The sequence below is a fragment of the Manis pentadactyla genome, chromosome 11 (genome assembly GCF_030020395.1).
Source record: "Manis pentadactyla isolate mManPen7 chromosome 11, mManPen7.hap1, whole genome shotgun sequence".
NCBI classification, from domain to species: Eukaryota; Metazoa; Chordata; class Mammalia; order Pholidota; family Manidae; genus Manis; species Manis pentadactyla.
The window spans coordinates 99436259-99458456 of NC_080029.1; the positions used below are offsets into that span (position 1 = coordinate 99436259).

The 22198-nt window shown below is 36.6% G+C and overlaps 1 protein-coding gene across 10 annotated transcripts in view; it reads left to right on the forward strand.

The window, feature by feature from the left end:
- USP8 (ubiquitin specific peptidase 8) overlaps positions 1-22198 on the forward strand; it is an 87206-nt gene that overhangs the window by 26828 nt on the left and 38180 nt on the right. For 2 of the 10 annotated variants that reach the window (XM_036877410.2, XM_036877420.2), the window contains exons 1-3: positions 6743-6881; positions 13910-13989; positions 19805-19973. In XM_036877410.2, coding sequence (XP_036733305.2) covers positions 19870-19973 — 104 coding nt within the window. In that variant the 5' untranslated portion in view covers positions 6743-6881; positions 13910-13989; positions 19805-19869. Of the gene's footprint in view, positions 1-6730; positions 6882-13909; positions 13990-19804; positions 19974-22198 lie in introns of those variants that run through there. The other 8 variants (XM_036877419.2, XM_036877412.2, XM_036877413.2 and 5 more) reach the window with 8 other exon arrangements.

The following is a 22198-nucleotide window of genomic DNA, read 5'->3' on the forward strand; positions in this document are numbered from 1 at the left end:
TCCTTATGAAACCTGGGTTCCCACAATGCTCCCATCTTCCTTATCTTCACTTTTCAAACATTACCAAAAATTTGCCTGTCCTTTGTTTAATTCTCTCTCATTATTGGGAGGCTGCCTCATTTGGGGGAATAGTTTAATGCGAGGATAGGTTTTCTCAGAGATGTTATACTTTCATATGGAGTAATGTATCTTTAATGGTGGCATTCCAGATACTATGATAAGTCAGAGAAAGAGATTTGGAGATACAGGGATTTGAAGTGACCCTCTCTGTCTCTCTTGTCTTGCTACTAAATAAAAGAACAAATTAATTGTAGAAAACAAATAAATTGTGGAAAGAAAACAAGATTATTTCAAAAGCAACACACATCAGTGAGTCAGAGAGCCATTGGCAGTTCCGCAGTTTGTGTAAGGGTGCTGGACCCCAGCTGGGTTGGAAAGGCAGACTTCAAGTTGCTTTTCCATAGCACTTTACCAAAAAAATAAATAAATAAAAATGTTAACTGATCCCAGAAAAGAATGGGAGAGGGGAGAGGGTTGTTGATGGAGTTTACTGAAGGGTGTTAAACAACTCAATTTTCCTGGGTGCTAGCCACCTTTGCACTCAGGTAATATATTAATTGAGCACCTATTATGTGTCAGGTATTAGTTTAAAATTCCTTTGTAAAATAAATATGGTTTTTTTTCATTCATATGCAAGATCATATGAAAATTTGGGGTTTATCCATATTGAAACATAAGTTGGAACAGTGGAAATCAACTACATAATCTGCTAAGGACATGCACATTTATCTTAAATAGGAGAAAAATATAAATCACTCTATCAATTGATCTTTTCCATATAGTTCAATCATGAAGCAATGAAAAAAATATACAAAGTATTTTTCTCTTACCCCAAATCATCACATTCCTAGACAGAGATGTATAAATAGGCTCAATCAGCTATCCCATTTTTATCAATGAATATACTGTACAAAGACAGACACACTGATACTCAGTCCTTTACTTTCTGAAATATCTCGGCTCTCTGTACGAAGGTATTGCATAATCACTGAGAAGATGCAGACGGAAGAAACATCCACCAGAATGGCACCCCACATTCACAGATCTCTACCACTAAAGAGACTACTAAAAATGGGATGGACATTGTACCTCTGCACTTGGCATATTATAGAATGACACACTGATGGATTTGCAATGTTAAAATATTTCCGAGACAAGATTATAAACTCCCCAGTAATTAAAGAATCCCATCATCCAGTTAAAATTTCAAACATCTTCCACAAGCTTTCTCAGAGACAGCTATTTTAAAAATAAATTCAGATTGAAGAGAATGTTTTCTTATGACTGGTGAAGTGAGTGCACGATCACCAGCATCAGAATCACCATGGACCCCTTAAAATGCAAATTCGTGGCTCCCTCTCCTTACTGTGAATGTAATCTTGGGGTTGGTTCTTATGCACATTTGTAGATAGACACACTGGTCTATCTGCTGGATAACTCCAGGTGCTCTCTTTCTCTTTCTGCAGCTTAGCAACAGGCTGGCTCAGCAGGATGTCTGTAAGTCCTCAGGTAGAAACCAGGATGGAGAAGGAAAACTCCCCCAGGCAATTGGTGTCAAAAAGCTTGCCTTTTATACCCTTAAGTTTGAAACCCAATAGAAAAGTTCAAAGCTTTATGAATCTGCTGGGTGATCCCTGCTCCCTCTCACTACTCCATAAATAACTGAGGTGGCAGGGTGTCAGGATCCCTCTTCTGGAACATTTCCCAGGGTGCATCCCCTTGTGTGCCAGGCCCAGGCACAACTCCCCATGAGGAGGCAAGCAGCTGGGGGATCCCAGGCATCAGCTAGCTCTTGAGTCTGTAAATGTTTGTTTTGGGTCTACACTGTGTGTTGTGTTTATTCAAGCCACATATTGCTTGAGGATACCAACATTTGAAAACCACTGGGTGTGTATTACTTAACATATTTACCTATGATTTGGAGGAAGTAAACAGCCCATCAAAAATTGTACTCCCCTACTCCTTAAGATGATATTACTGTAGATATTAGGAGTCATATAAATGGAAATAGGTTACAGAAAGATTTTTTGGAATTTTTTTTTAGTTTATTTTTATTAAGGTACCACAATCCTGAAGATTTCATAATAAGCAACATTGTGGTTACTACATTCACCCATATATCAAGTTCCCGCCCAGACCCCATTGCAGTCACTGTCCATCAGTGTAGTAAGATGCTGTAGAGTAATTACTTGTCTTCTCCATGCTGTACTGCCTTCCCCGTGACCCCCCTACATTATGTGCATTGATCATAAATGCCTTTTAGTCTCCTTCTCCCTCCCTCCCCACCCCCTTCCCTTTGATAACCTCTAGTCTCTTCTTGGAGTCTGTGAGTCTGCTGCTGTTTTGTTCCTTCAGTTTTGCTTTGTTGTTATACTCCACAAATGAGGGAAATCATTTGATATTTGTCTTTCTCCACTGGGCTTATTTCATTAAGCATAATACCCTCTAGCTCCATCCATGTTGTTGTAAATGGTAGGATTTGTTTTCTTCTTATGAATGAATAATATTCCTTTGTGTATATGTACCACATCTTCTTTATCCATTCATCTACTGATGGACACTTAGGTTGCTTCCATATCTTGGCTATTGTAAATAGTGCTGCGCTAAACATAAGGGTGCATATGTCTTTTTGAGTCTGGGATCTTGTTTTCTTCTGGTTAATTCCTAGGAGTGGAATTCCTGGGTCAAATGGTATTTCTAGTTTTTTGAGGAATCTCCATATTGCTTTCCACAATGGTTGAACTAGTTTACATTCCCACCAACAGTATAGGAGGGTTTCCTCTTTTCTGCATCCTCCCCAGCGTTTGTTGTTCTTTGTCTTTTGGATGTTGGCCATCCCAACTGGTGTGAGGTGATATCTCACTGTGGTTTTAATTTGTATTTCCCTGATGATTAGCTATTTGGAGCATCTTTTCATGTGCCTGTTGGCCATCTCAATTTCTTCTTTGGAGAATTGTCTGTTCATATCCTCAGCCCTATTTTTAATTGGGTTATTTGCTTTCTGGGTTTTGAGGCATTTGAGTTCTTTATATTTTGGATGTTAACCCGTTATCGGATATGTCATTTACGAATATATTCTCCCACACCGTAGGATGCCTTTTTGTTCTGCTGATGATGTCCTTTGCTGTACAGAAGCTTTTTAGCTTGATGTAGTCCCATGTGTTCATTTTTGCTTTCGTTTGCCTTGCCCGAGGAGAAAGTTGCTCATGTTTATATTCAAGAGAGTTTTGCCTATGTTTTCTTCTAAGAGTTTTATGGTTTCTTGGCTTACATTCAGGTCTTTGATCCATTTCCAGTTTACTTTTGTGCATGGAGTTAGACAGTAATCCAGTTTCATTCTCTTACATGTAGCTGTCCAGTTTTACCAAAACCAAGATTATTTTGGAATTTTGACTTAAAGAATTATCTTTAAATTAGATGCTTCCTTAAAATGTCATTATAGCTAAAACTTACTAGGTTTTTTGGTAAATATGTAGAGAAGGCTTAAGCATGCATGTGTGTTGATCCAATCTCATTTCAATATACTTGCAGCTCAACAGTTCCTATGACTATTGAATGGGATTCTCCTTTTGCCAGTTAATGTTAGCATGAGAAAATTACAAAGACAATTCTTAAGAAGTTTAAGTAACTCTTTGATGACCTCAGTCAAGCAGGTGAAAATTTTGTGATAGGGTCAGTGAACTGAAAACTTTCTCTTGTTGGGATAAAACCGTCATCACCGTTTGTAATATTGTATTATGAATATTACGTCTGTGAGGAAAATCTAATGGAAGCAGGTAAGATCCAGAAGAAGAGAGAGTAACAATTGAAATGGGGAACCACTGAAGAACATGACAGTCAAATTAAAATTCTTCAGTTTAAATAGAAAAACAAAGGCAGAAAGGAGAGAAGACCAAGTCTCTAAGTCTGTAAAATCATGAAGGAATGAAAAAGGTAAGCATAGTTGTTCCCTAAACCCTAAAATTGTAAAATGAGGGTGCATCTGTAAAACTTCAGTGAAGTAAGTTTAGGCCAACTAGATAGAAGTATAACTTCATATAAAAAAATAAAATTTGAGTCACCCTAAGTGGTTATATAGATTTTTTTTTTTACAATTTAAGATTAATCAATGGCTGACAATTTAAGATAAACCAATTCATTCAATTTTAGTGCTAAGTGCTAAGAGGGGTGAATACCTAACCTTTGAAGTTGATATCCAGGAGAACAGCCAAGACTTGCCACCCTGGTCTGGTGAGAATGCCCTCGAGATAAAACGCTTGATGGGGCATGCAACTAGCCTAATGTGGTAATTATTATGATTTTAGAAAATAAAAACTGTATCAATAGAAAAGGGTAAGTGATAAGTAAAGAAACCTCGGATACTTGTACTTCAGGTAAAAAAAACAATTGAGATGAACATTTGTACATAATGTAAGTTTTATCATGGGTATAAAAGCTACATTTTTTCATAAAATAGGATGTTATTCACCTTTTGCATTATTCTGGGATAAACATTTTATTGAACTACAAGGACTATACAATCTCTGTTCCATTCCCTCACACCCCTCTAAGATCATTTATTATGATCCCACTTACTCTCTGCCAGGCACACTTTCCTTGCTGTTCCTCCAGCACACTCATACTTTCCTGCCTCACCTGCCACCACCATTGCTTAATGCTCTTTCCCACATGTATCTATGGCTTGCTCCCTCTTCATTGAAGGCTCTGTGGAAATGCCACTTTGAGAGCACTTCCCTGACTCCCCCATCAAAAATACCACTCTTTGCTGGCTCTTAACCCTGTTTTAGTTTTCTTAGCTTTTAACAACACCTAATATATATGTATTTGCTTATTACATGTCTCCCCCACTAAAATGTAGGTCAGCTCTGTGTTGAGGAGGGACTGTATATATCTGTTGAATGGATGATGAACCAGGGTCAGTAAGTTTTGGACTGTTGCTTATCCTGGATGGCATGGGAATGAAGCTATGGTCAATACAGGCCATGCCTTCTAAATAGGTAGTGACCATTACTTTGATTCTAATTACCATAGATATTCCTGCCTGGTTTGTTACAATACATATTTGAAAAAGAGCTAGGGTTTACAATTCAATTCAATAAGCATGATTTCACCTAGGTAACCCGGCTCCTTAAGCACTCTCATTGCACTCATTCTGAAAAGTCCAGAGCCTGCCCCCTCCCCCACCGATTTCTGTGAATTTCCTAGGAAGGTTCTTGTTTTTCCCTGTTTACACCAGCTTAGTTTGGTTTGGAAATCATCTTGTCATCTTGTGCCTGGTTTCTCTTCTGCACATCTTGACCCACATGTGGAACTTCTTCATTTTCAGAATATCAAGTACATGACTTCTGTTTCAGCAAACTTGACTGGTGCTTTAGGGAAGTGGGGGAATTCCACTTACTGGGGGGCATTCTGGTGATTACATCAGAGCAACATAAATACTTTAGATGAATGTTGAGTTCTGTTTCATTTAAACCTCATTGCTGCCCTGCCATAGGATACTCTCTTCATTGGTTAATTCATTCTCGTGGTTTCTATCAACTCACATTCCTGGCATCCTTTCTCTGAGGTGGTCTTCAGAGAACTCCAAATTCTCCCTGTCCTTGTTTAGTTCCTTCTTCCAAACTCAGCTATGGGTTTTTTTTTCGCATACTCAAATTTATCAAGGTGATCAGCAGAAAAACAAAAACAAAACCAACGACCAACTTCCTTTCCTAAGGTCTACCTTCAGAAGACAGATGCAGGTTTTTTCTTAGTTATGAAAAATATGCTAAGGCTTCCTAGTTAGTAGTTCCAGAGAGTACAATCTATTGCACATTGTATATCAGTCTTAAATCTTTGGTGGAAACAGTGTATAGTTTAGGTATAAAAGAGCTACCATATTTTTGCAGGTATTTCATTGTGATGTAAAGGGAATTAACATTCATTTAAAGACTATATGTGAAGCACGTTTGGACTGGGTGCTTTACCTTCTTCGTTACAAACTTATTGAACACTTATCTGGCACACACTTTCACTTAAGGCATTTAGTAAATCTCTCCTTCCATTCCATGAGACACCTGGACTCTCCGGGGGCCCTCAGTGACCCTAGCCAGCAACTCCACCCAATCCAACTTCACGCCTACAGATAATCAGAGCATCCAAATCAGCTTCTCTAGTACAAAGATCACATCGCGATAAAGTTCATTTCTTCTCGTGCTGTCTTTGTATGATTTGGCCTTTAACTTACGTTGAATGTGTATATATAACGTATACACAACTTTAGAATCAGGTCCCTTCTTTCTCTTCATCACAGGGTTGGTTTCGGAGAATGTTAAACTTTTAGCCAGAATTTGAGGGGCTTCAAATCCCTTTTCTAATCAGTCCTAAATCTCCAACCTCAAGAGGAAAATTCGTAACTTAAGAAGCGCAAGGGCAGCCCTGCCTTCTCCGCGGCAAGGCCCACGATGCGAGTTATACCAGGGCGACCGGAAACCGCGAAACGCGGGGGACAGGCGCACAAGCTAGTCGCAGCACGGCGCACCCCCAGGCCCTGCCCTTGCTGTCCACCCTAAACATCCCCCTCGGTCCTGCTCCGCCCTCCCGGGCCGCCCTCTCGCGCAGGGCCAGGGGCAAGGCTGAGGGGTAGGAAGTCACGGGCGCGCGCGTAGGCCGCCCTCCGTGACGACAGAAACGCGACGCGTCGCAACGCAGTGCAAATTGGGAAAAGGGGATGGGCCGGGCTGGCTTCCGTCGGGAGAGCGAAGGCTAATTCTTCCGGAACTCGGTAGGTTATGGCTGTCTGGCAAAGAGACCGGTATTAGTCGAGCACACCCGGCGCCGCGGTGAGTGCAGCTTTGGGTCTTGGCCTTTGTTCCCCGGTAATCGGTCCGCAGTGAATCCCCATTCCACCAGCTGCTGCTCACTCGGGAGACTAGCCCTGTCCGCGGGCAGGGGTGGCCCAACCGCAAACTTAAAATCGGGTTTTGGAGGAAGGGCCCAACCTTGAGTCTTTCCCGCTGCCTACCTGGGGTTCCCCAGCGAATTTCGTATGGACTCAGGTTTTCCGGTCTTTGAAGGTGGCCTTGACCATTCCTTCTTGGGTACTCAGACCCGACTTTGACCTCCTTCTAGCCTCCCGTTTTCTGATTTTCTGCTATTCGTAGAAATACTCCGTGTTCTGATTCAGCTACAATTTAGGCCTTAACTACAGCCCCTCAGAATGCTTCCCAAACTCTCCTCACTAAAAACTCCAAGTCTGAGTTTAAAGAACGTATAAACTCACCAGAGTTAAAACTATGACTTCCCCAAATTAAAGCTTTTATTTCCTAAAATGTAGCCTCTATCCTTGAGTTGTGAGGCAAGTTAATTTCACCTCCACTGCACCTTGGAAATTATCAGAACCCTGAAACGCAGTGATGTTCATTTAAATATAAGGCTGCAGACCACACTTCTGGGGTTATTTTTTGCCCCCAGTTCATTCTGTGACCTTGAAGCAAGTCACTTAATCACCAACAAAATATTTACCTGAAGACAAAGGTGTTGCATAGCCTAAGGAATTTAATGTTTGCTAAGAGCTCTGAGGGTTTCAGATGAAAGCGATGCTCAGCTAAAGGATATTTACTCTTTCTGAATCCACAAGCATTCTTAGTTTTTATATTTTCTGCTGCAGTCATTAAAAATGTCAAGTGTCATTTGTTAAGGAAGTGTTCCTTGATCTAGTCTTGCTCTGTGGCTTTGCTGTCTAAGCAGATTTTCCTTTTCAACAGATTCTATTTAAGATTCATTGTTATATGTCTTTAATGATGGATTTAGATAGTTTCTCATGACTCCACAGCACTGGACCAATTTATCTGAAAAGTGGTTTAGGTTGTGTTACGTCTTTATCATATTGGTATGGCTGTCTTGAAATGTATTCCTTCTCTCGTGACACATTAGGTACATCTTTAAAATTAGATAGTAAGAACCCTGTAATGGTAAAAACCGACAACAGCAATCTGTCATTAGTGACATAAATATGCATTCATTGCATACAGGTATGTATTGCATTTAAGAAAACAATGCATGACAAAAACTAACAAAAATATTTTACAGCTGGCTTTCTGGCATTTCTTACGTTTACTTGAACTTTATTAATCACTCTAGTCATTTGTTTATTGATGTGAATATAATGGGAAAGAACCAAAATAGCTTTTGTAAAGTAAGAGTTAGGAAATAAATCCAGCACATCAGATATTTTCCATAAAATGTCTAGCATTTTATTATGTACTTTTCTACATGAAAATACACTTCTTTTGTAGAGATGAAAGGAAAAAAGTGTCTATTAAATAAGAGTTGCTAATAAAATCAGATATAATTAAGGAAGCTTTTTTTTTTAAATCTTGGTTATTGTCCCAGTTACCTATTGCTGTATAACAAATCATTCCAAAACAAAGTGGCTTAAGACTACAATTTATTATATCTTACATTTCTCTGGGCTGTCTGGACTCAGCTGGGTCGTTTTCACGTAGAGTTTTATGCATTTGTATTCAGCTAAGCTGCTAGAGTTGAAGTAATCTGAAAGTTCAACTGAGCTGAACTTCCAAGATAACTCATTTTCATGGATGGCACTTGATGTTGGCTAGGAGTTCAGCTGGGATGTCAACTGGACTGCCTGCCCATGGCCTCTTCACGTGACTTGGACTTCTCACAGCGTGGAGGTTGAGTTTCAAGAGCAAGTGTTTGAAGAGGCAGACGGTGGAAGCGGCCTCTTAAAGTTTCTTAAATCCTGTACCAGAAATTGGCATAACATTACTTGCAGAGTTCTCTACTTAAGCTTTCAGATCCCTCCCCTGATCAGATGATACACCTTACCTTTTGAAGGGAAGAATGTCAAAGAATTTGTGGCCATCTTTAACCTACTGTAATTTTGTTGACAAGGTTGTATTAAACTAATGTTTGGATTTAACAGTAGATGCAGAATAAAGTGCACTTCTGATTTCTTTAACCATAAAGCTTTATATCTTCATGGCACATTGCAATTTTTGGAACATTTTTCTGTATATGTTTTTTCATTTGATAATTGTGAGAACTCTGTAAAAGCAGATAAGTCATCCCCATTTTGCAGATGAAAGGAAACTGAATGGTGGTGGTGTTGAGAGGATTTAAGGAATTTGCCCCAAAAGTCATGATAAAAAATGGAAAATGAGACTAAGACCTTCAATGCTTTCATAAAATAAAATTTATTATTTGTAAATAATGAAATGTTATATTAACCTTATTTGGAATTCCTTATTTATAACCATACTAATTCAAGTAAAAACTACTCACATATAGTGAACAAAGCCAGTGTTAATACAGCTAAACCTTGTCTTCTCTAACATGTTACAATTTAGTTTTTCATAATACTAAATTCTCCTAAATGTACCAATAATGCAGTGAATCTGTATGTCTTATTATAGTGAAGTGAAATTATTACACATTAAAATCAGTTTCAAACAGTCGTGAAAAAATTTATGGGTGTAGGAATCCTGGAGTTTTTAATTTCTCAAGTACAGAATTTTTAAAATGAAAACTATTTCTCATAATTTTGGTAGATTGGCAGTTATATGGCTTAAAATTCAGCTAGAAATGAATTGTATTCATATTGTTTCATTGCTTCTAGCAAAATGCTCATATCCATTCTTCATATCCTTGGTTTTCTGTCTTGATTACACCTTAGAATTCACTGAGGAGCGTTTGGAAACCTGTGTGCAAGTCCCATGCTTAGAAATTTTGATATAACAATTTAGTAGTGGGTTCTGAGCATCAATAGTTCTTTAAAGTTGGGTAGGTAATATACAGCTAGGATGAGATTTATGTCTCTTTTTGAGGGGGGTACATACATGATCTGGTTTCCTACCCATCTATTTTTGCACCTACTAAATAAAAATTAAGGAGGTAAGGTTATAAATGTAAGTAGACACCAATTCTAGAAAACAGTTCCCTTCTGTTTTTATTCTAGGAATGGATCCTTCTTAATAAAAATAACTGATTTTGGTATGGCTTGTTAATGCCTGTATTATGGTATTTTGCTTTGTATTTCCCTTGTGTACTTATCTTTCATCTTAAGAGGTACACACTTTGTTCAGAGGTGTATGTTCTTTGTATCCCCTGTAGCTTCTGACACTCAAACTTGAACAGATGTAGGTATTCTTAAAAGTTTACCAAACTGAAGCTTATTTATATAGGCACTCTTAAAAACTAGGGCTAGTTGTTGTACCCTTTTTTTAAAGCATTGCAAGAACTTTGTAAAAGTTCTTTAGAAGTCTTTTTCTTAGATTTCCATGATACTGCACTTCCCTCGTTTTCCTTTATTCTGTTCTTTTTCCCTCTCTAGTACTGCTCCCCGTGCCCCAAAGTTCTGAGCTCTTCCAAGTATCTTGGCAGCTGTAGAGAAACAAAATCTCATTTCCTTGTTGATTAATTTTACTGATTTTAGTTACTAAATGGTGTTTATGTTAAAAAAACTATTACAGAAGTTTTAAATATACATAAAAAATAAGATTATTTTAGCCATATCCTGGATAACATATCATTTCAGTGACAATACTTTTATCTCCCAAAACAATAGGGATTATCAAAATTACCATTAATGCCTTTATGATTGATTTGATATCTGTCTGCTCTCTGTGTATATGTTTACACTTCTATCAAGGCGTCTTTAGATCTTGTTCTTTTTTCATACACCTAACATGTTCAAACTCTCCGGTAAATCAGTCATTCTTAGTTTGGGATTGCCCCTCCCCTGGGGACATTCAGCAATGTCTGGAGACTTTTTTGGTTGTCACACTGGAGAGTAGTGGATACTACTGGCATCTAGTTGGTAAAGACCAGGGATGCTGCTGACATTGTACAGTTCACAGGGTAGTCTCTCACAAAACCCTTTGGTCTGGCCCAAAATATGAATAGTGCCCAGGCTGAAAAACGCTGCTGTAAACTGATGAATATTTTAAACTACAGTGTTCATTTTTCACTAACAGCTCTACCATACTTCACATTTCTCAGGGTAGAAAATGCACATGCATACACACAAGAGAGAAAATTGTTCTGTTTCAGTGTATTACAAAAGCATGTTTCTGCTTTTTTGTGTTCTTTTTTGCAGTGACCTACTTAGTTACTCTTTTCCAAGATATCATTCCCTTGTTCCTGTTTTCTTCAAATCCATCTCTGATAGCCCCATTTTGACTGATCCCAAGATAATTTTTCCCTACAAGAACTTTTTTTTCTTGCCTGCTGATTAAATATAAGCAACTCTGGATGGCTTCAGAAGTCACCTATAATGTCACTCCATCTCCATACCTAATACAATGTGTTGTTAGCCAACAGTTACTGAGTGGGGTAAGGGTAAGGGCTGCTGAGGTGGATGCTAGGATCTGGCATGTCAGAGTGATGACATGTAAAGAAGACATGACCATGTAATTGATGATTTCCCAGTACAGACAGTCCCCAGCTTAAGATGGTTCAATTTAGGATTTTTCGACTTTATGATGGTGTGAAAGTGTTATCTTTCAGTAGCAACCATATTTTGAATTGTGATTTTTGATCTTTCACTAGGCAGCAGTATGCAGTACAGTGCTCTCAGGCGAGGCTGGGCAGCAGCAGTGAGCCACAGCTCCCAGTCAGCCACGCCGCCATGAGCCACACACTTAAAACCATTCTGTACATATACAGCCATTCTGTTTTTCCCTTTCGGTACAGTTTTTAATAAATAACATAAGATAGTCAACACTTTATTATAAAAAAGGCTTTGTATTAAATGATTTTGCCCAACTGTAGACTAATATAAGTGTTCTAAGCATGTTAAAGGTAAGCTAAGCTAAGCTAAGCTATGATGATTGGTAGATTAGGTGTATTAAATCCATTTTTAAAAAAATTTTGAACAGTATTTTTAACTTATATGTTTATTGGGACATAACCCCACTGTAAGTCAAGGTAGAGCTGTAATCTTTATAGTATTCCTTGTTTTTCTCTTTGCCTTCTGATACTAATTCCTTATTTTGTGTTTGTATTGGTTTCTTCATCTTGAATGCCCTCCTTTCTCACTCCATTCATACCTAATCCTATACTTAGGGCCCATCTCTGTCTTATCATCGTGAGCATGCATGCTTATGAGTTAGAAGGCCCTAAAACCTAGTCATAATTGTCATTTGGTCCAAATACTGTACTACTGGAATGATAATAGATAACAAGTACTATAGGATATAGACCAAGACGTGAATTCCAAGAACTGGGACCAAGCATGGAAAGGTGAAACTTAAGTTGGTCCTTGAAGGAAGAGGGACCAGCACAAAAGAGAGGAGAGTATAGTCTGATCCTCCTCCAGCTACATCCAATTTTCCCCTCCTTTTGACTTCCTCACATATTAATATACAGTGTAGCAATTAATTGTTGGCTTATTATCTATTATTAGTTTGGTCTTGGTCACTGTACTAAGATATTTGTGATCAGAAGCCCTGTGGTACTTTTTAATCCCCTAGAGCAGTGTTAACTCAAAGTAGCCAGGAGGCCCTGTTACAGGCTTGTAGCCTGAGCTAGATTATAGATCAGTACACTGCTGTGTTAAAAAAATCTTAACTTTACTACTTAACTTACTAAGTGTGATGTGCTCTATTATTTTCTCCTAATTTTTATTATTTTTTTAAAAAGCTGATTGTGATTTTCTAAATGACTTGATAACACTGCTCTCAAGCATTTAGCACAGTACTAGATATGTAGTAGATGCTCAGAAAATACCAGAAGCTTTAGCAGTGATTAATTCTTTAAATGATTGAGCCTTCTTAATACTTTAGGATTGCTTTAAAACAGATTATTTCATTAGTACTTATTTGTGGCATTTTAACTATTATTCACATTAAGTGGATATATGACATTTAAAGATGTCAGAAGATACAGTGAATACTGTTGTTGTCTGAAGGGCAGAGATGGGGTGAGATGATGGATGGCCAAAAAAGACAAACTTTGCTTTTCTTTCAGCATCACCAAGAACTCGGCAGTGGCTCTTGTGCAGCCCTAGTTAAGATACCAGGACCTGTTTGAATGACCACAAACATCAGTCTTCACTTTTTTACTTTTTAGTCTTCACTTTGTGGTTCAAATCATCTAAGCTCTTACTAAATCTCTTTGAAAGGATTAGAAGGGTGTTAAAAAAAAGAGGCAGAGATATATACCATTTTCTCACCATTATTAACTCATTTTCAGTCATGTCTGGATTACATTTTTGGAGCACTGCCATTTGACGAAAGCCGGAATCCTTAACCTTTGTCAGGTGTAGATGTCATAACATTTTTTTGTTTTAGAATAACTTTTACCTTTCGTACATGTACTCATTTTACTGGTTTTACTTACGATCCTTTTTGAAGCTTAAGGGTTATATGTTATAATTTGTTCCAGATCTAAACAAATCACTTCTATAAATTGTTTGAGTTTTATAGTTATTGAACATTCTTGTGTGAGTATCACTGTGTTTATAACAGCAAACTGTATCTGCTCTTCTCCTTGTTTTTACTGTTGCAGCCAAAATAAGGAAATTGTGAATTCATTCAGCCATTCTTACCTTAATTTATTTTATGTTAGTCAGTTTTGAAATTTCCTTAATAGCAAAATGCAGAAAATGACTTACCAAAAATTTAACACATTAAACTTTACATAGATTTAAGTTGGATGTATATTCTTTGTTTTCTCATTGGTTAGGGAGAAATGCTTTGACTTTTGTACTAATGTGTGTGATATAGAGGCTGAAATAATAATTTTGGCAATGCTATAAAGTATTTTTAACACCAGGCATCTTATTTGACAGTATGATGTATGTAATATTGTTAATGAAAATGTAAACTTTTCTGGATTTCATTTTCAGATGTGGTCCTTTGTGGACATTCTCAGAGAAAATTGTTACTTGTTTCAGCTGTTCTCAAAATTCAAGTAAGGACAGAAAAGGTATCTTTTAAAAAGTACATTCTCCTAGAACCCTAAAAAGTTTTGTCACCACAATCTTATCCCTGTACTTTTTCCCTCTGTCTAATCATTTGCCAAGTCCTGTCATTGTACCTTTGCAGTGTCTCGTATCTGCCTCCTCCATTCCTTCTCTACTGCCCTAGTTCTGACCTTCATCATCTTTCCGTAGGATCATTGTAATAGTCTTACTCATCTCTAGTCTTTTTTTTTTTAACTGCAGTTAATATACAATGTTATTTTCATTTCAAGTATATAACACAGTGGTTCAGCAGCTACCCACATTATTAAATCCTCACCCCAACTAGTGCAGTTACTATCATTTAACATAGAAAGGTGTTATAGAGCCATTGACCATATTCTCCATGCTGTACTACCATCCTCATGACCAACTTATATTATGATTGAGATTTTTATGCTTCTTTACCCCCTTCACCCATCCTCCCAAACCCTCCCCATGGTAAACCACCAGTTACTTCTCAGTGTCTGTGATCTACTGCTGTTTTGTTCATTTGGTTTTGTTTTGTTTTTAGATTACACACATAAGTGAAATCATATGGTATTTGTCTTTGCCTAGCTTATTTCACTTAGCATAATACCTTCTAGATCCATCCATGTTGTCACAAATGACAGGATTTCTTTTTTTTAATGGCTGAATAAATAATATTCCATTAAATATATGTAATACCACATCTATCTTCTTTATCCATTCATCTCTTAATAGGCACTTAGGTTGTTTCCATATCTTGGCTGTTGTAAATAATGTGGCAGTAAACATAGGGATGCATGTATCCTTTTGAATCAGGGGTTTTGTTTTCTTTGGGTAAATTCCTAGGAGTAGAGTTACTGGGTCTTATGGTATTTTTATTTTTAGTTATTTGAGGAACCTCCATACTGCTTTCCATAGTGGCTGCACCAATTTACATTCCCACTGACAGTGCAGGAGGGCTCCCTTTTCTCCAGTCCTCACCAACACTTGTCATTTCTTTTCTTTCAGAGAGTGGCCATTCTGACTGGTGTGAAGTGATTCCTCATTGTGGTTTTGATTTATATTTCCCTGATGATTAGCAATGTGGAGCATCTTTTTATGTGCCTGTTGACCATCTGTATTTCTTTTTGGAAAAATGACTGTTCAGGTCCTCTGCCCAAATCAGGGTTGTTTGTTTTTCTGTTATTGAGGCATATGAGTTCTTTATTTATTTTGGATGTTAACCGCTTATCAGATAAATTGTTACAAATGTATTCTCCCATACTGTAGGTTGCATGTTTGTTTTGTTGATGGTGTCCTTTGCTGTACAGAATCTTTTTAGTTTGATGTAGTCCCACCTGTTCCCTTTTGCTATTGTTTCCCTTGCCCAAGTAGATGTGTCCAGAAAAAATTGCTCATGCTTATGTTCAAAAGATTTTTCCCTGTGTCTTCCTCTAATAGTTTTATGGTTTCATGTCTTACATTTAAGTCTTTAATCTACTTCAAGTTTACTTTTGTGTATGAAGTTAGATAGTAATTCACTTTCATTCTCTTGCATTTAGTTGTCATTTATCGTATATTAGTTGCCCACATATGTGTGGGTTTATATATGGGCTCTCTGTTCTGGTCCATTGATCGATGGATCTGTTCTTGTTCCAGTACCATACTGTTTGGATTACTGTAGCTTTGTAATATAGCTTGAAGTCAGGCAGTGTAATGCACCCAGCCTTATTCTTCTTTCTCAGGATTGTTTTGGCTATTCAGAATCTTTTGTGGTTCCATGTGAATTTTAGGATTGTTTTGTTCTAGTTCATTGAAAAATGCCATTGGTATTTTGATAGGGACTACATTGAATCTATAAATTGCTTTGGGCAGAATGGCCATTTTGACAATGTTAATTCTTCCTACCCATGATCATGGGATAGATTTCCATTTATTTGTGTTTTCAATTTCTCTCATGTGTCTTATAGTTATCAGAGTACAGGTCTTTCACCTCCTTGGTTAAGTTTATTCCTAAGTATTTTATTTTTTTTTGATGGGATTGTAAATGGAATTTTTTTCTGATTTCTCTTTCTGTTAGTTCATTGTTAGTGTATAGGAACACAGCACATTTGTGTGTATTAATTTTATATCACGTAACTTTGCTGAATCCAGTTATTCTGATAGTGTTTAGGTGGAGTCTTTAGGGTTTCTATATATAGTATCATGTCATCTGCAAATAGTGACAGTTTAACTTCTTTCCATACCAATTTGAATGCCTTTTATCTCTTCATGGCTAGGACCTCAAGTACTATGTTGAATAAAAGTGGTGAGAGCAGAAATTCTTGTCTTGTCCCTGAACTTAAAGGTAAAGTTTTCAGCTTTTTGTCATTGAGTATGGTGTTAGCTGTGGGTTTGTTTATATGGCCTTAATTATGTTAAGATCTGTTCCCTCTGTGCCCATTTTGTTAAGAGTTTTTATCATAAATGGATGTTGAATTTTGTCAAATGCTTTTTCATCATCAGTTGAGATCATCATGTGGCTTTTATCCTTCCTTTTGTTAATATGGTGTATGACATTGATTGATACACGAATATTATACCATCCTTGCATCCCTGGAATAAATCCCACTTGATTGTGATGGATGATCCTTTTGATGTATTTTTGAATTCGGGTTGCTAATATTTTGTTGAGAATTTTTGCATCTTTGTTCATCGAGGATATTGGTCTATAATTTTCTTATTTTGTAGTGTCTTTGTATGGTTTTGCTACTAGTGTTGCTGGCAGGCCTCAGAATGAATTTGGAAGTATTCCCTCCTCTTCTCTTTTTTGGAATACATTAAGAAGGATGGGAATTAGCTTTTATTTAAATCTTTGTTAGATTAGCTGTGAAACCATCTGGACCTAGAATTTTGTTTGTTGGAAGTTTATCTGCAGTCTTTTAAAGAGTAATTTTGTACTGTGGTAAGTTTGAATCACATAACTCCCTTCTTCAGAACCCTGCTCTGGCTTTCTGTTACATTTAGAAAACAAAGCAAAGGCCTCCCATTATCTGTTCCTAGCCTGTTTTTTCAGGCCTTTCTGTCTAGTAGATCCTTGTTTGTTATCTATACTGGCTAGTTCCTAAAGATGTTCTTTACTTTCTTGACTTTTTCTCATACTGTTCCTCATTTATATCAAAAGCCTTCTTCCAACAAGACCCACATAAATGCTCTTTTTTCCATGATGCCTCCCAAAATCGCTGTAGTCATACTTCATCTTCCTTCTTAATTTTTCTCATTGTGCATTATTTGTAACTCTTTATAGTTTGATATTATTCTGTGTTGTAGTACCACTGCTTATCTTTTACATTAGATAAATGTAAGGAATGTACATTTTCTTCCTTTGTGAGGAAACATATCACATCTCATCTTTGAGTACCTGGAAGCACAGTGTCTTCTATACAGCAGGATATCTGTGAATGTTGGAATTGAATTGAACTTTGAAATAGCTAATGGTTAACTATTTTTTAAGTTGCCTACATAGCATATATAGTTTTTATATTTTTGTCTTTTAAAATCCAAGTTTTAAACGTAATCATGAGAAACAGATTCAACTGAGAACATAATCTAGACCTTCATTCTGGAAGATCCAAATCAATAGCTTTCTTTTCCCAGCCAAGAAACCTAATTGACATGACTCAACAAAATAGACTCTACCTGACTTTTTGAACAGATATTCTTTGGTTAAACCACTAGTACTTCTAACCTGGACAGAGGATAGAATTGGAAAAATAGATACTATCAGATTGGTACCTGCTCACTGTCCCTAACTCTGGGTTTAGTCCTTATCTTAGTACACTTATAATAGCATCAATAAAAAAATGATTGGGCCTTTTGGGAATTTCATTGTAAGAGCTGGCCTATATCACGGAAGGAAATGTTGGCTTTCTGCGGTTTAGTAAGCTTAAGATCCTAGCTGAACTAGTTGGAGGCAGAAAAGTCAGGGATAACTCTTGTTATCATACTGCCTTTTGCCCTGTTGATACTCCAAGCTCCAATGGCCCATGCCCTCTGCCACAGTGATATCTACGGTGGCATCATTAAGGCCTCAGGTTTCCTTAAGCACCTTCCTAAAAAATTAGTTTCTTGACCTTACAGTGCTTTCCTCAACTGTTGACCTCAACTTCCTAAAAAATTAGTTTCTTGACCTTACAGTATTATTCCTCAACTGTTGCTTGTAGGTTTCATTAGAGCTCATGTTCCTGGAGCACCATTCCACTCTGTCCCATCATTATCTTTTAGATAGCCAGCTTTAGAACATTACCTACAATCTACTTTCATTTTTTTATTTCTTAATGCTTGTGTTCTTGCTTCTACTCACACCAGTGTATGGAAGCGGTGTTCCACAAGGCTTTATATATATACCAGGCTCTTCCAGTATTCCAAATCTGTTTTTTTGGTACTCTTTTTAAAACAATTTATATTTTGTTTTCTTGTTTCACTCATAACATCTAACTTGTACATTTGTCTTATCTCAGTATTCTTTTCATATATATATATATATGTGTGTGTGTGTGTGTATGTATGTATGTATATGTGTATATATATATGTATGTATATGTATACATGTATGTATGTATATGTGTATATATATGTATGTATATGCACACACAATGGCAAATTTATACTCATTTGCATTATTTTATAATTCCTTTCTTTAAAAATTTTTATGAAATATACGTTAAGCATATTACATATGTTCTTTATATGTTATAAAGCATGATAAAATGTTCACCTGTGAATGTACCACCTGACATGAGAAATAAAACTTTATGGATACCCTGAGGCTCCTTGTGTGTGCCTCTCATTATATCATCTGCCTCCCCAGAAATAAACTTTTTTATCATTTACTGTCTTTATAGGTTTACTTCACTTGTGTACTTAAGCAATGTACTCTTCAATTTTGTTTTTAAACATAATAGAAGTGGTGTCATGTTTTATATATTCCTCCTTTTTCACTCAATATTGTGGGGTTAGGCAGAAGGTGAGGATGTGGTGGTGTGGGAGGGTATGGTATACTCTCTGGCCAAACTGTTTATTCTGGGAGGCCAGAGACCATGTCTTAAATGCCCTTCCCATCTTCAACATATAACATGATGATTCACCATGTAAGAACTTGTTCACCATGTAAGAACTTTTTCGTTACGATGCCCCTATACAGAATTTTATTGTTGTTAACAACCATTTGATCAATAATATGAGACATGCCCTCTCAAAATAAATGAATGAATGAATGAATGAATGAATGAATGAATGAATAAACAAGGGCAAAAAAAAAAGTTTACCAGAGCATATAAGGAAACAAAGAATGTCAAGAAACATCAAAGACCTGTCAGAGTAAACCAAAGTACTTGGGTGTGTTCTGCCAGAAACATGTTCACATGTCCTTAGCTCCATGTAAAGTGGCCTGCCTACCCCCTGTCCCAGCTTGTTTCCTTTTATAAATTGGTATCATCAGGGAGGAAGAGAAATATTTCTAAATGAAACTTCCTTCTATTTGTGATCTGTACACATTATGTAGCTCTAACAAAGAAAATACAAAAACTCTTATTATTTTGTTAGTTCCTTTGATAAGGAGGATTCCTTATATTTAAGGAAAATATAAACAGTAAATTATTTAATTAATGAAAATTTGAAAAAAAATTAAATTATTGATACTCTGTATATCTTAAACTCCCCAGATAGTCAAGATAATTTCAAATAATTCTGTTAGCTAAAAATACTGTTTGGGAGTTTTAGTTTTTTAACTGCTTACTTGTTCTCATGTTAATGAGGAAAATTAGTGGAATTATTTCTGTTCATTTTTTTCAGAAAAGAACTATTTTTAATGAAGTACATCATCCATTGCTAAAGTGGAAAAGGAAAGTTTATTCATCATGCCTGCTGTGGCTTCAGTTCCTAAAGAACTCTACCTCAGTTCTTCACTAAAAGACCTCAATAAGAAGACAGAAGTTAAACCAGAGAAAATAAGTACTAAGAAGTATGTATTCTTTCTAGTTTGACTCAGTCATATATTTATTTTAAGTTCATTTCCATATTATTAAATGAGTTAGATGAACAATCAGTCTGAAGTTTACTTGAAAATGGCATTATCATATGATTAAAGTAAGATGTCCTTAGGGAAGTTCTTAACTTTATCTTGGCATAAATATGTTCTGCTAATAATGCATTATTATCTGGTCTCTGGACAATATACCAAATCATAAGTTTAAGAATTAAAAACTGCAAAGATTCTACAAAGCTCATTCATCCACAGTTAATGTCTTTTCATAAAACAATACAAAAATAAAGATTATTTCTATCCTTGTGTTTTTCACATATTACAATAGCATCCTAGCATAGTCCCTCTTTCTTTGAAAGAGGAGAGACATGTATTCTTTGTTCAGTATTCAGCAAAGATTAATTTGTGCCAATTTGGCATGAACTTTTAACCTATTGATTTATTTTACAAATTTTTATTTTTGAGGACATATAATCTACCTGCTGAAGTAGAGGCTAGAGAACATAGCTTCCTGATAATGATTACAAAATCTGCCTGAGATAAAATATAGTGGCAGAGTGGTCCATATATTTTGATACTTATTGGAAGTAATTTTATTGAAAGTAAGAGAGCACTAAAATTATTAACTCATTGATAGTTTTACCTCTGTTATGGGACAGGAGACAGTTGAGGAACTTGCTGTGAATTTATTTTGACCAAAAAAGGAGAAGATTTGGTGGTAGATATGTAACTATATTATTATAGAGTTGGAAATAAGAGTTTCAGAAAGAAAGGTGGGCTTAGGCAGCCATATACCCCAGATAGGGTGAGCAGATTTTAGAAATCAGGGAGGAAATAGGTATTCCATGGCTGGGGATAAATAGGAGGTTCCAAAAAAAGTGATGTGTATTAATCCATCCCAAATGAACCTGGGAAGAGGCATCTAAAGAAACCTATAATTGCACAGGGATATCTTTATGAGTCACTTTCTAAAGGAAATAAACAGAAGATGTAAAGAAAAGAAAACATCAAGGATGAAGATTAAAGAGTAGTAGAATTCTAAAGAAGGTCAGGAAATAAAAATCTCAGAATGAAATATCTCTAAACATATTACAAAGTAGTCTTGAAAGATCTTTTGAGGGGCAGGAAGAATAAGAGAGGGATTGGCCTACTTCTTGAACTAAGTTGATACTTTTAATGGGTGAGAGAAAGCAGCTCTATTTAACTTCTGAGTGGTTTTGAAATAGGGAACAGTGGGAAGGATAAAACCGTTTTGAAGCTTTCTCAGACACCTTCATCCTAAGTTCTCTAAGACAATTTGTTCTAGCAGTGTCTGATTTAGCTCTAGGACTATCCTGATCCCATAGGAAGTAGTATGTTGGAATGACTTCTAAATACACCACCACAAACTTGTGTTCTTGCTATGCCATAGCACTATTCTAGAGAATGCCAGAATTTTTTAGGATGTTTAGATGGTTAACTGGACTCTCACTGGCATTGCAGCCATCTCAGCTTGATCTGCTACATAGAGGCCCATGAGGTAAACATGCATCAGAATGAAAGAAATTTTGAGAAAAACCCAAGGACTGTTGCACCTACTTCTTCACTCTTCTAGAGAATGCCTTACCATCTTTGGTTTGATTTACCTCTATTCTAGGACTATGATGCCATGTTAGACAGGGCATGCACACTGACTGAAATTGTACTTGTGTAGGACCATCTTTGATCCTAAATACCACTTTGGCCCTGTTCCTTTGTGTGGTGGTCTGGGCCTGACCAACTTGCATCATTAATCATGTCTCATCTTGGAGCACAGTTCAAAAATAGAGAAAACAAGACACACTGCTTTGTATAAATAAGTTACTGATAAAGCATAATATATATAAGCATTGGTATAAAACTTAGTAGCCAAAACTTTAGTCCTAAGTGAATTAATTTCTCTTGCAGAAATGCCTGTTTTATTAATTTGCTTTTCTGAAGACTGTTAACCAAGAAATGTCCTTAGAATGAATGCCACAGAATCGCCAAATTATTTTACTGAAATGTAGTTTTAAGATGACGTATTTTTAGACCTTAAATCTCTTTTCCTTCTCAAACCAGTGAATCAGTGCAGTTTGGTTATTTTGTAGACAACTTTAACCAGGTGAAAAGATTGAACTCATGTTTCCTTCCCTGCCTCTAGCTTCTTTGATTTTTAGGTGGGAAGATCTTTACATCATGGTTAG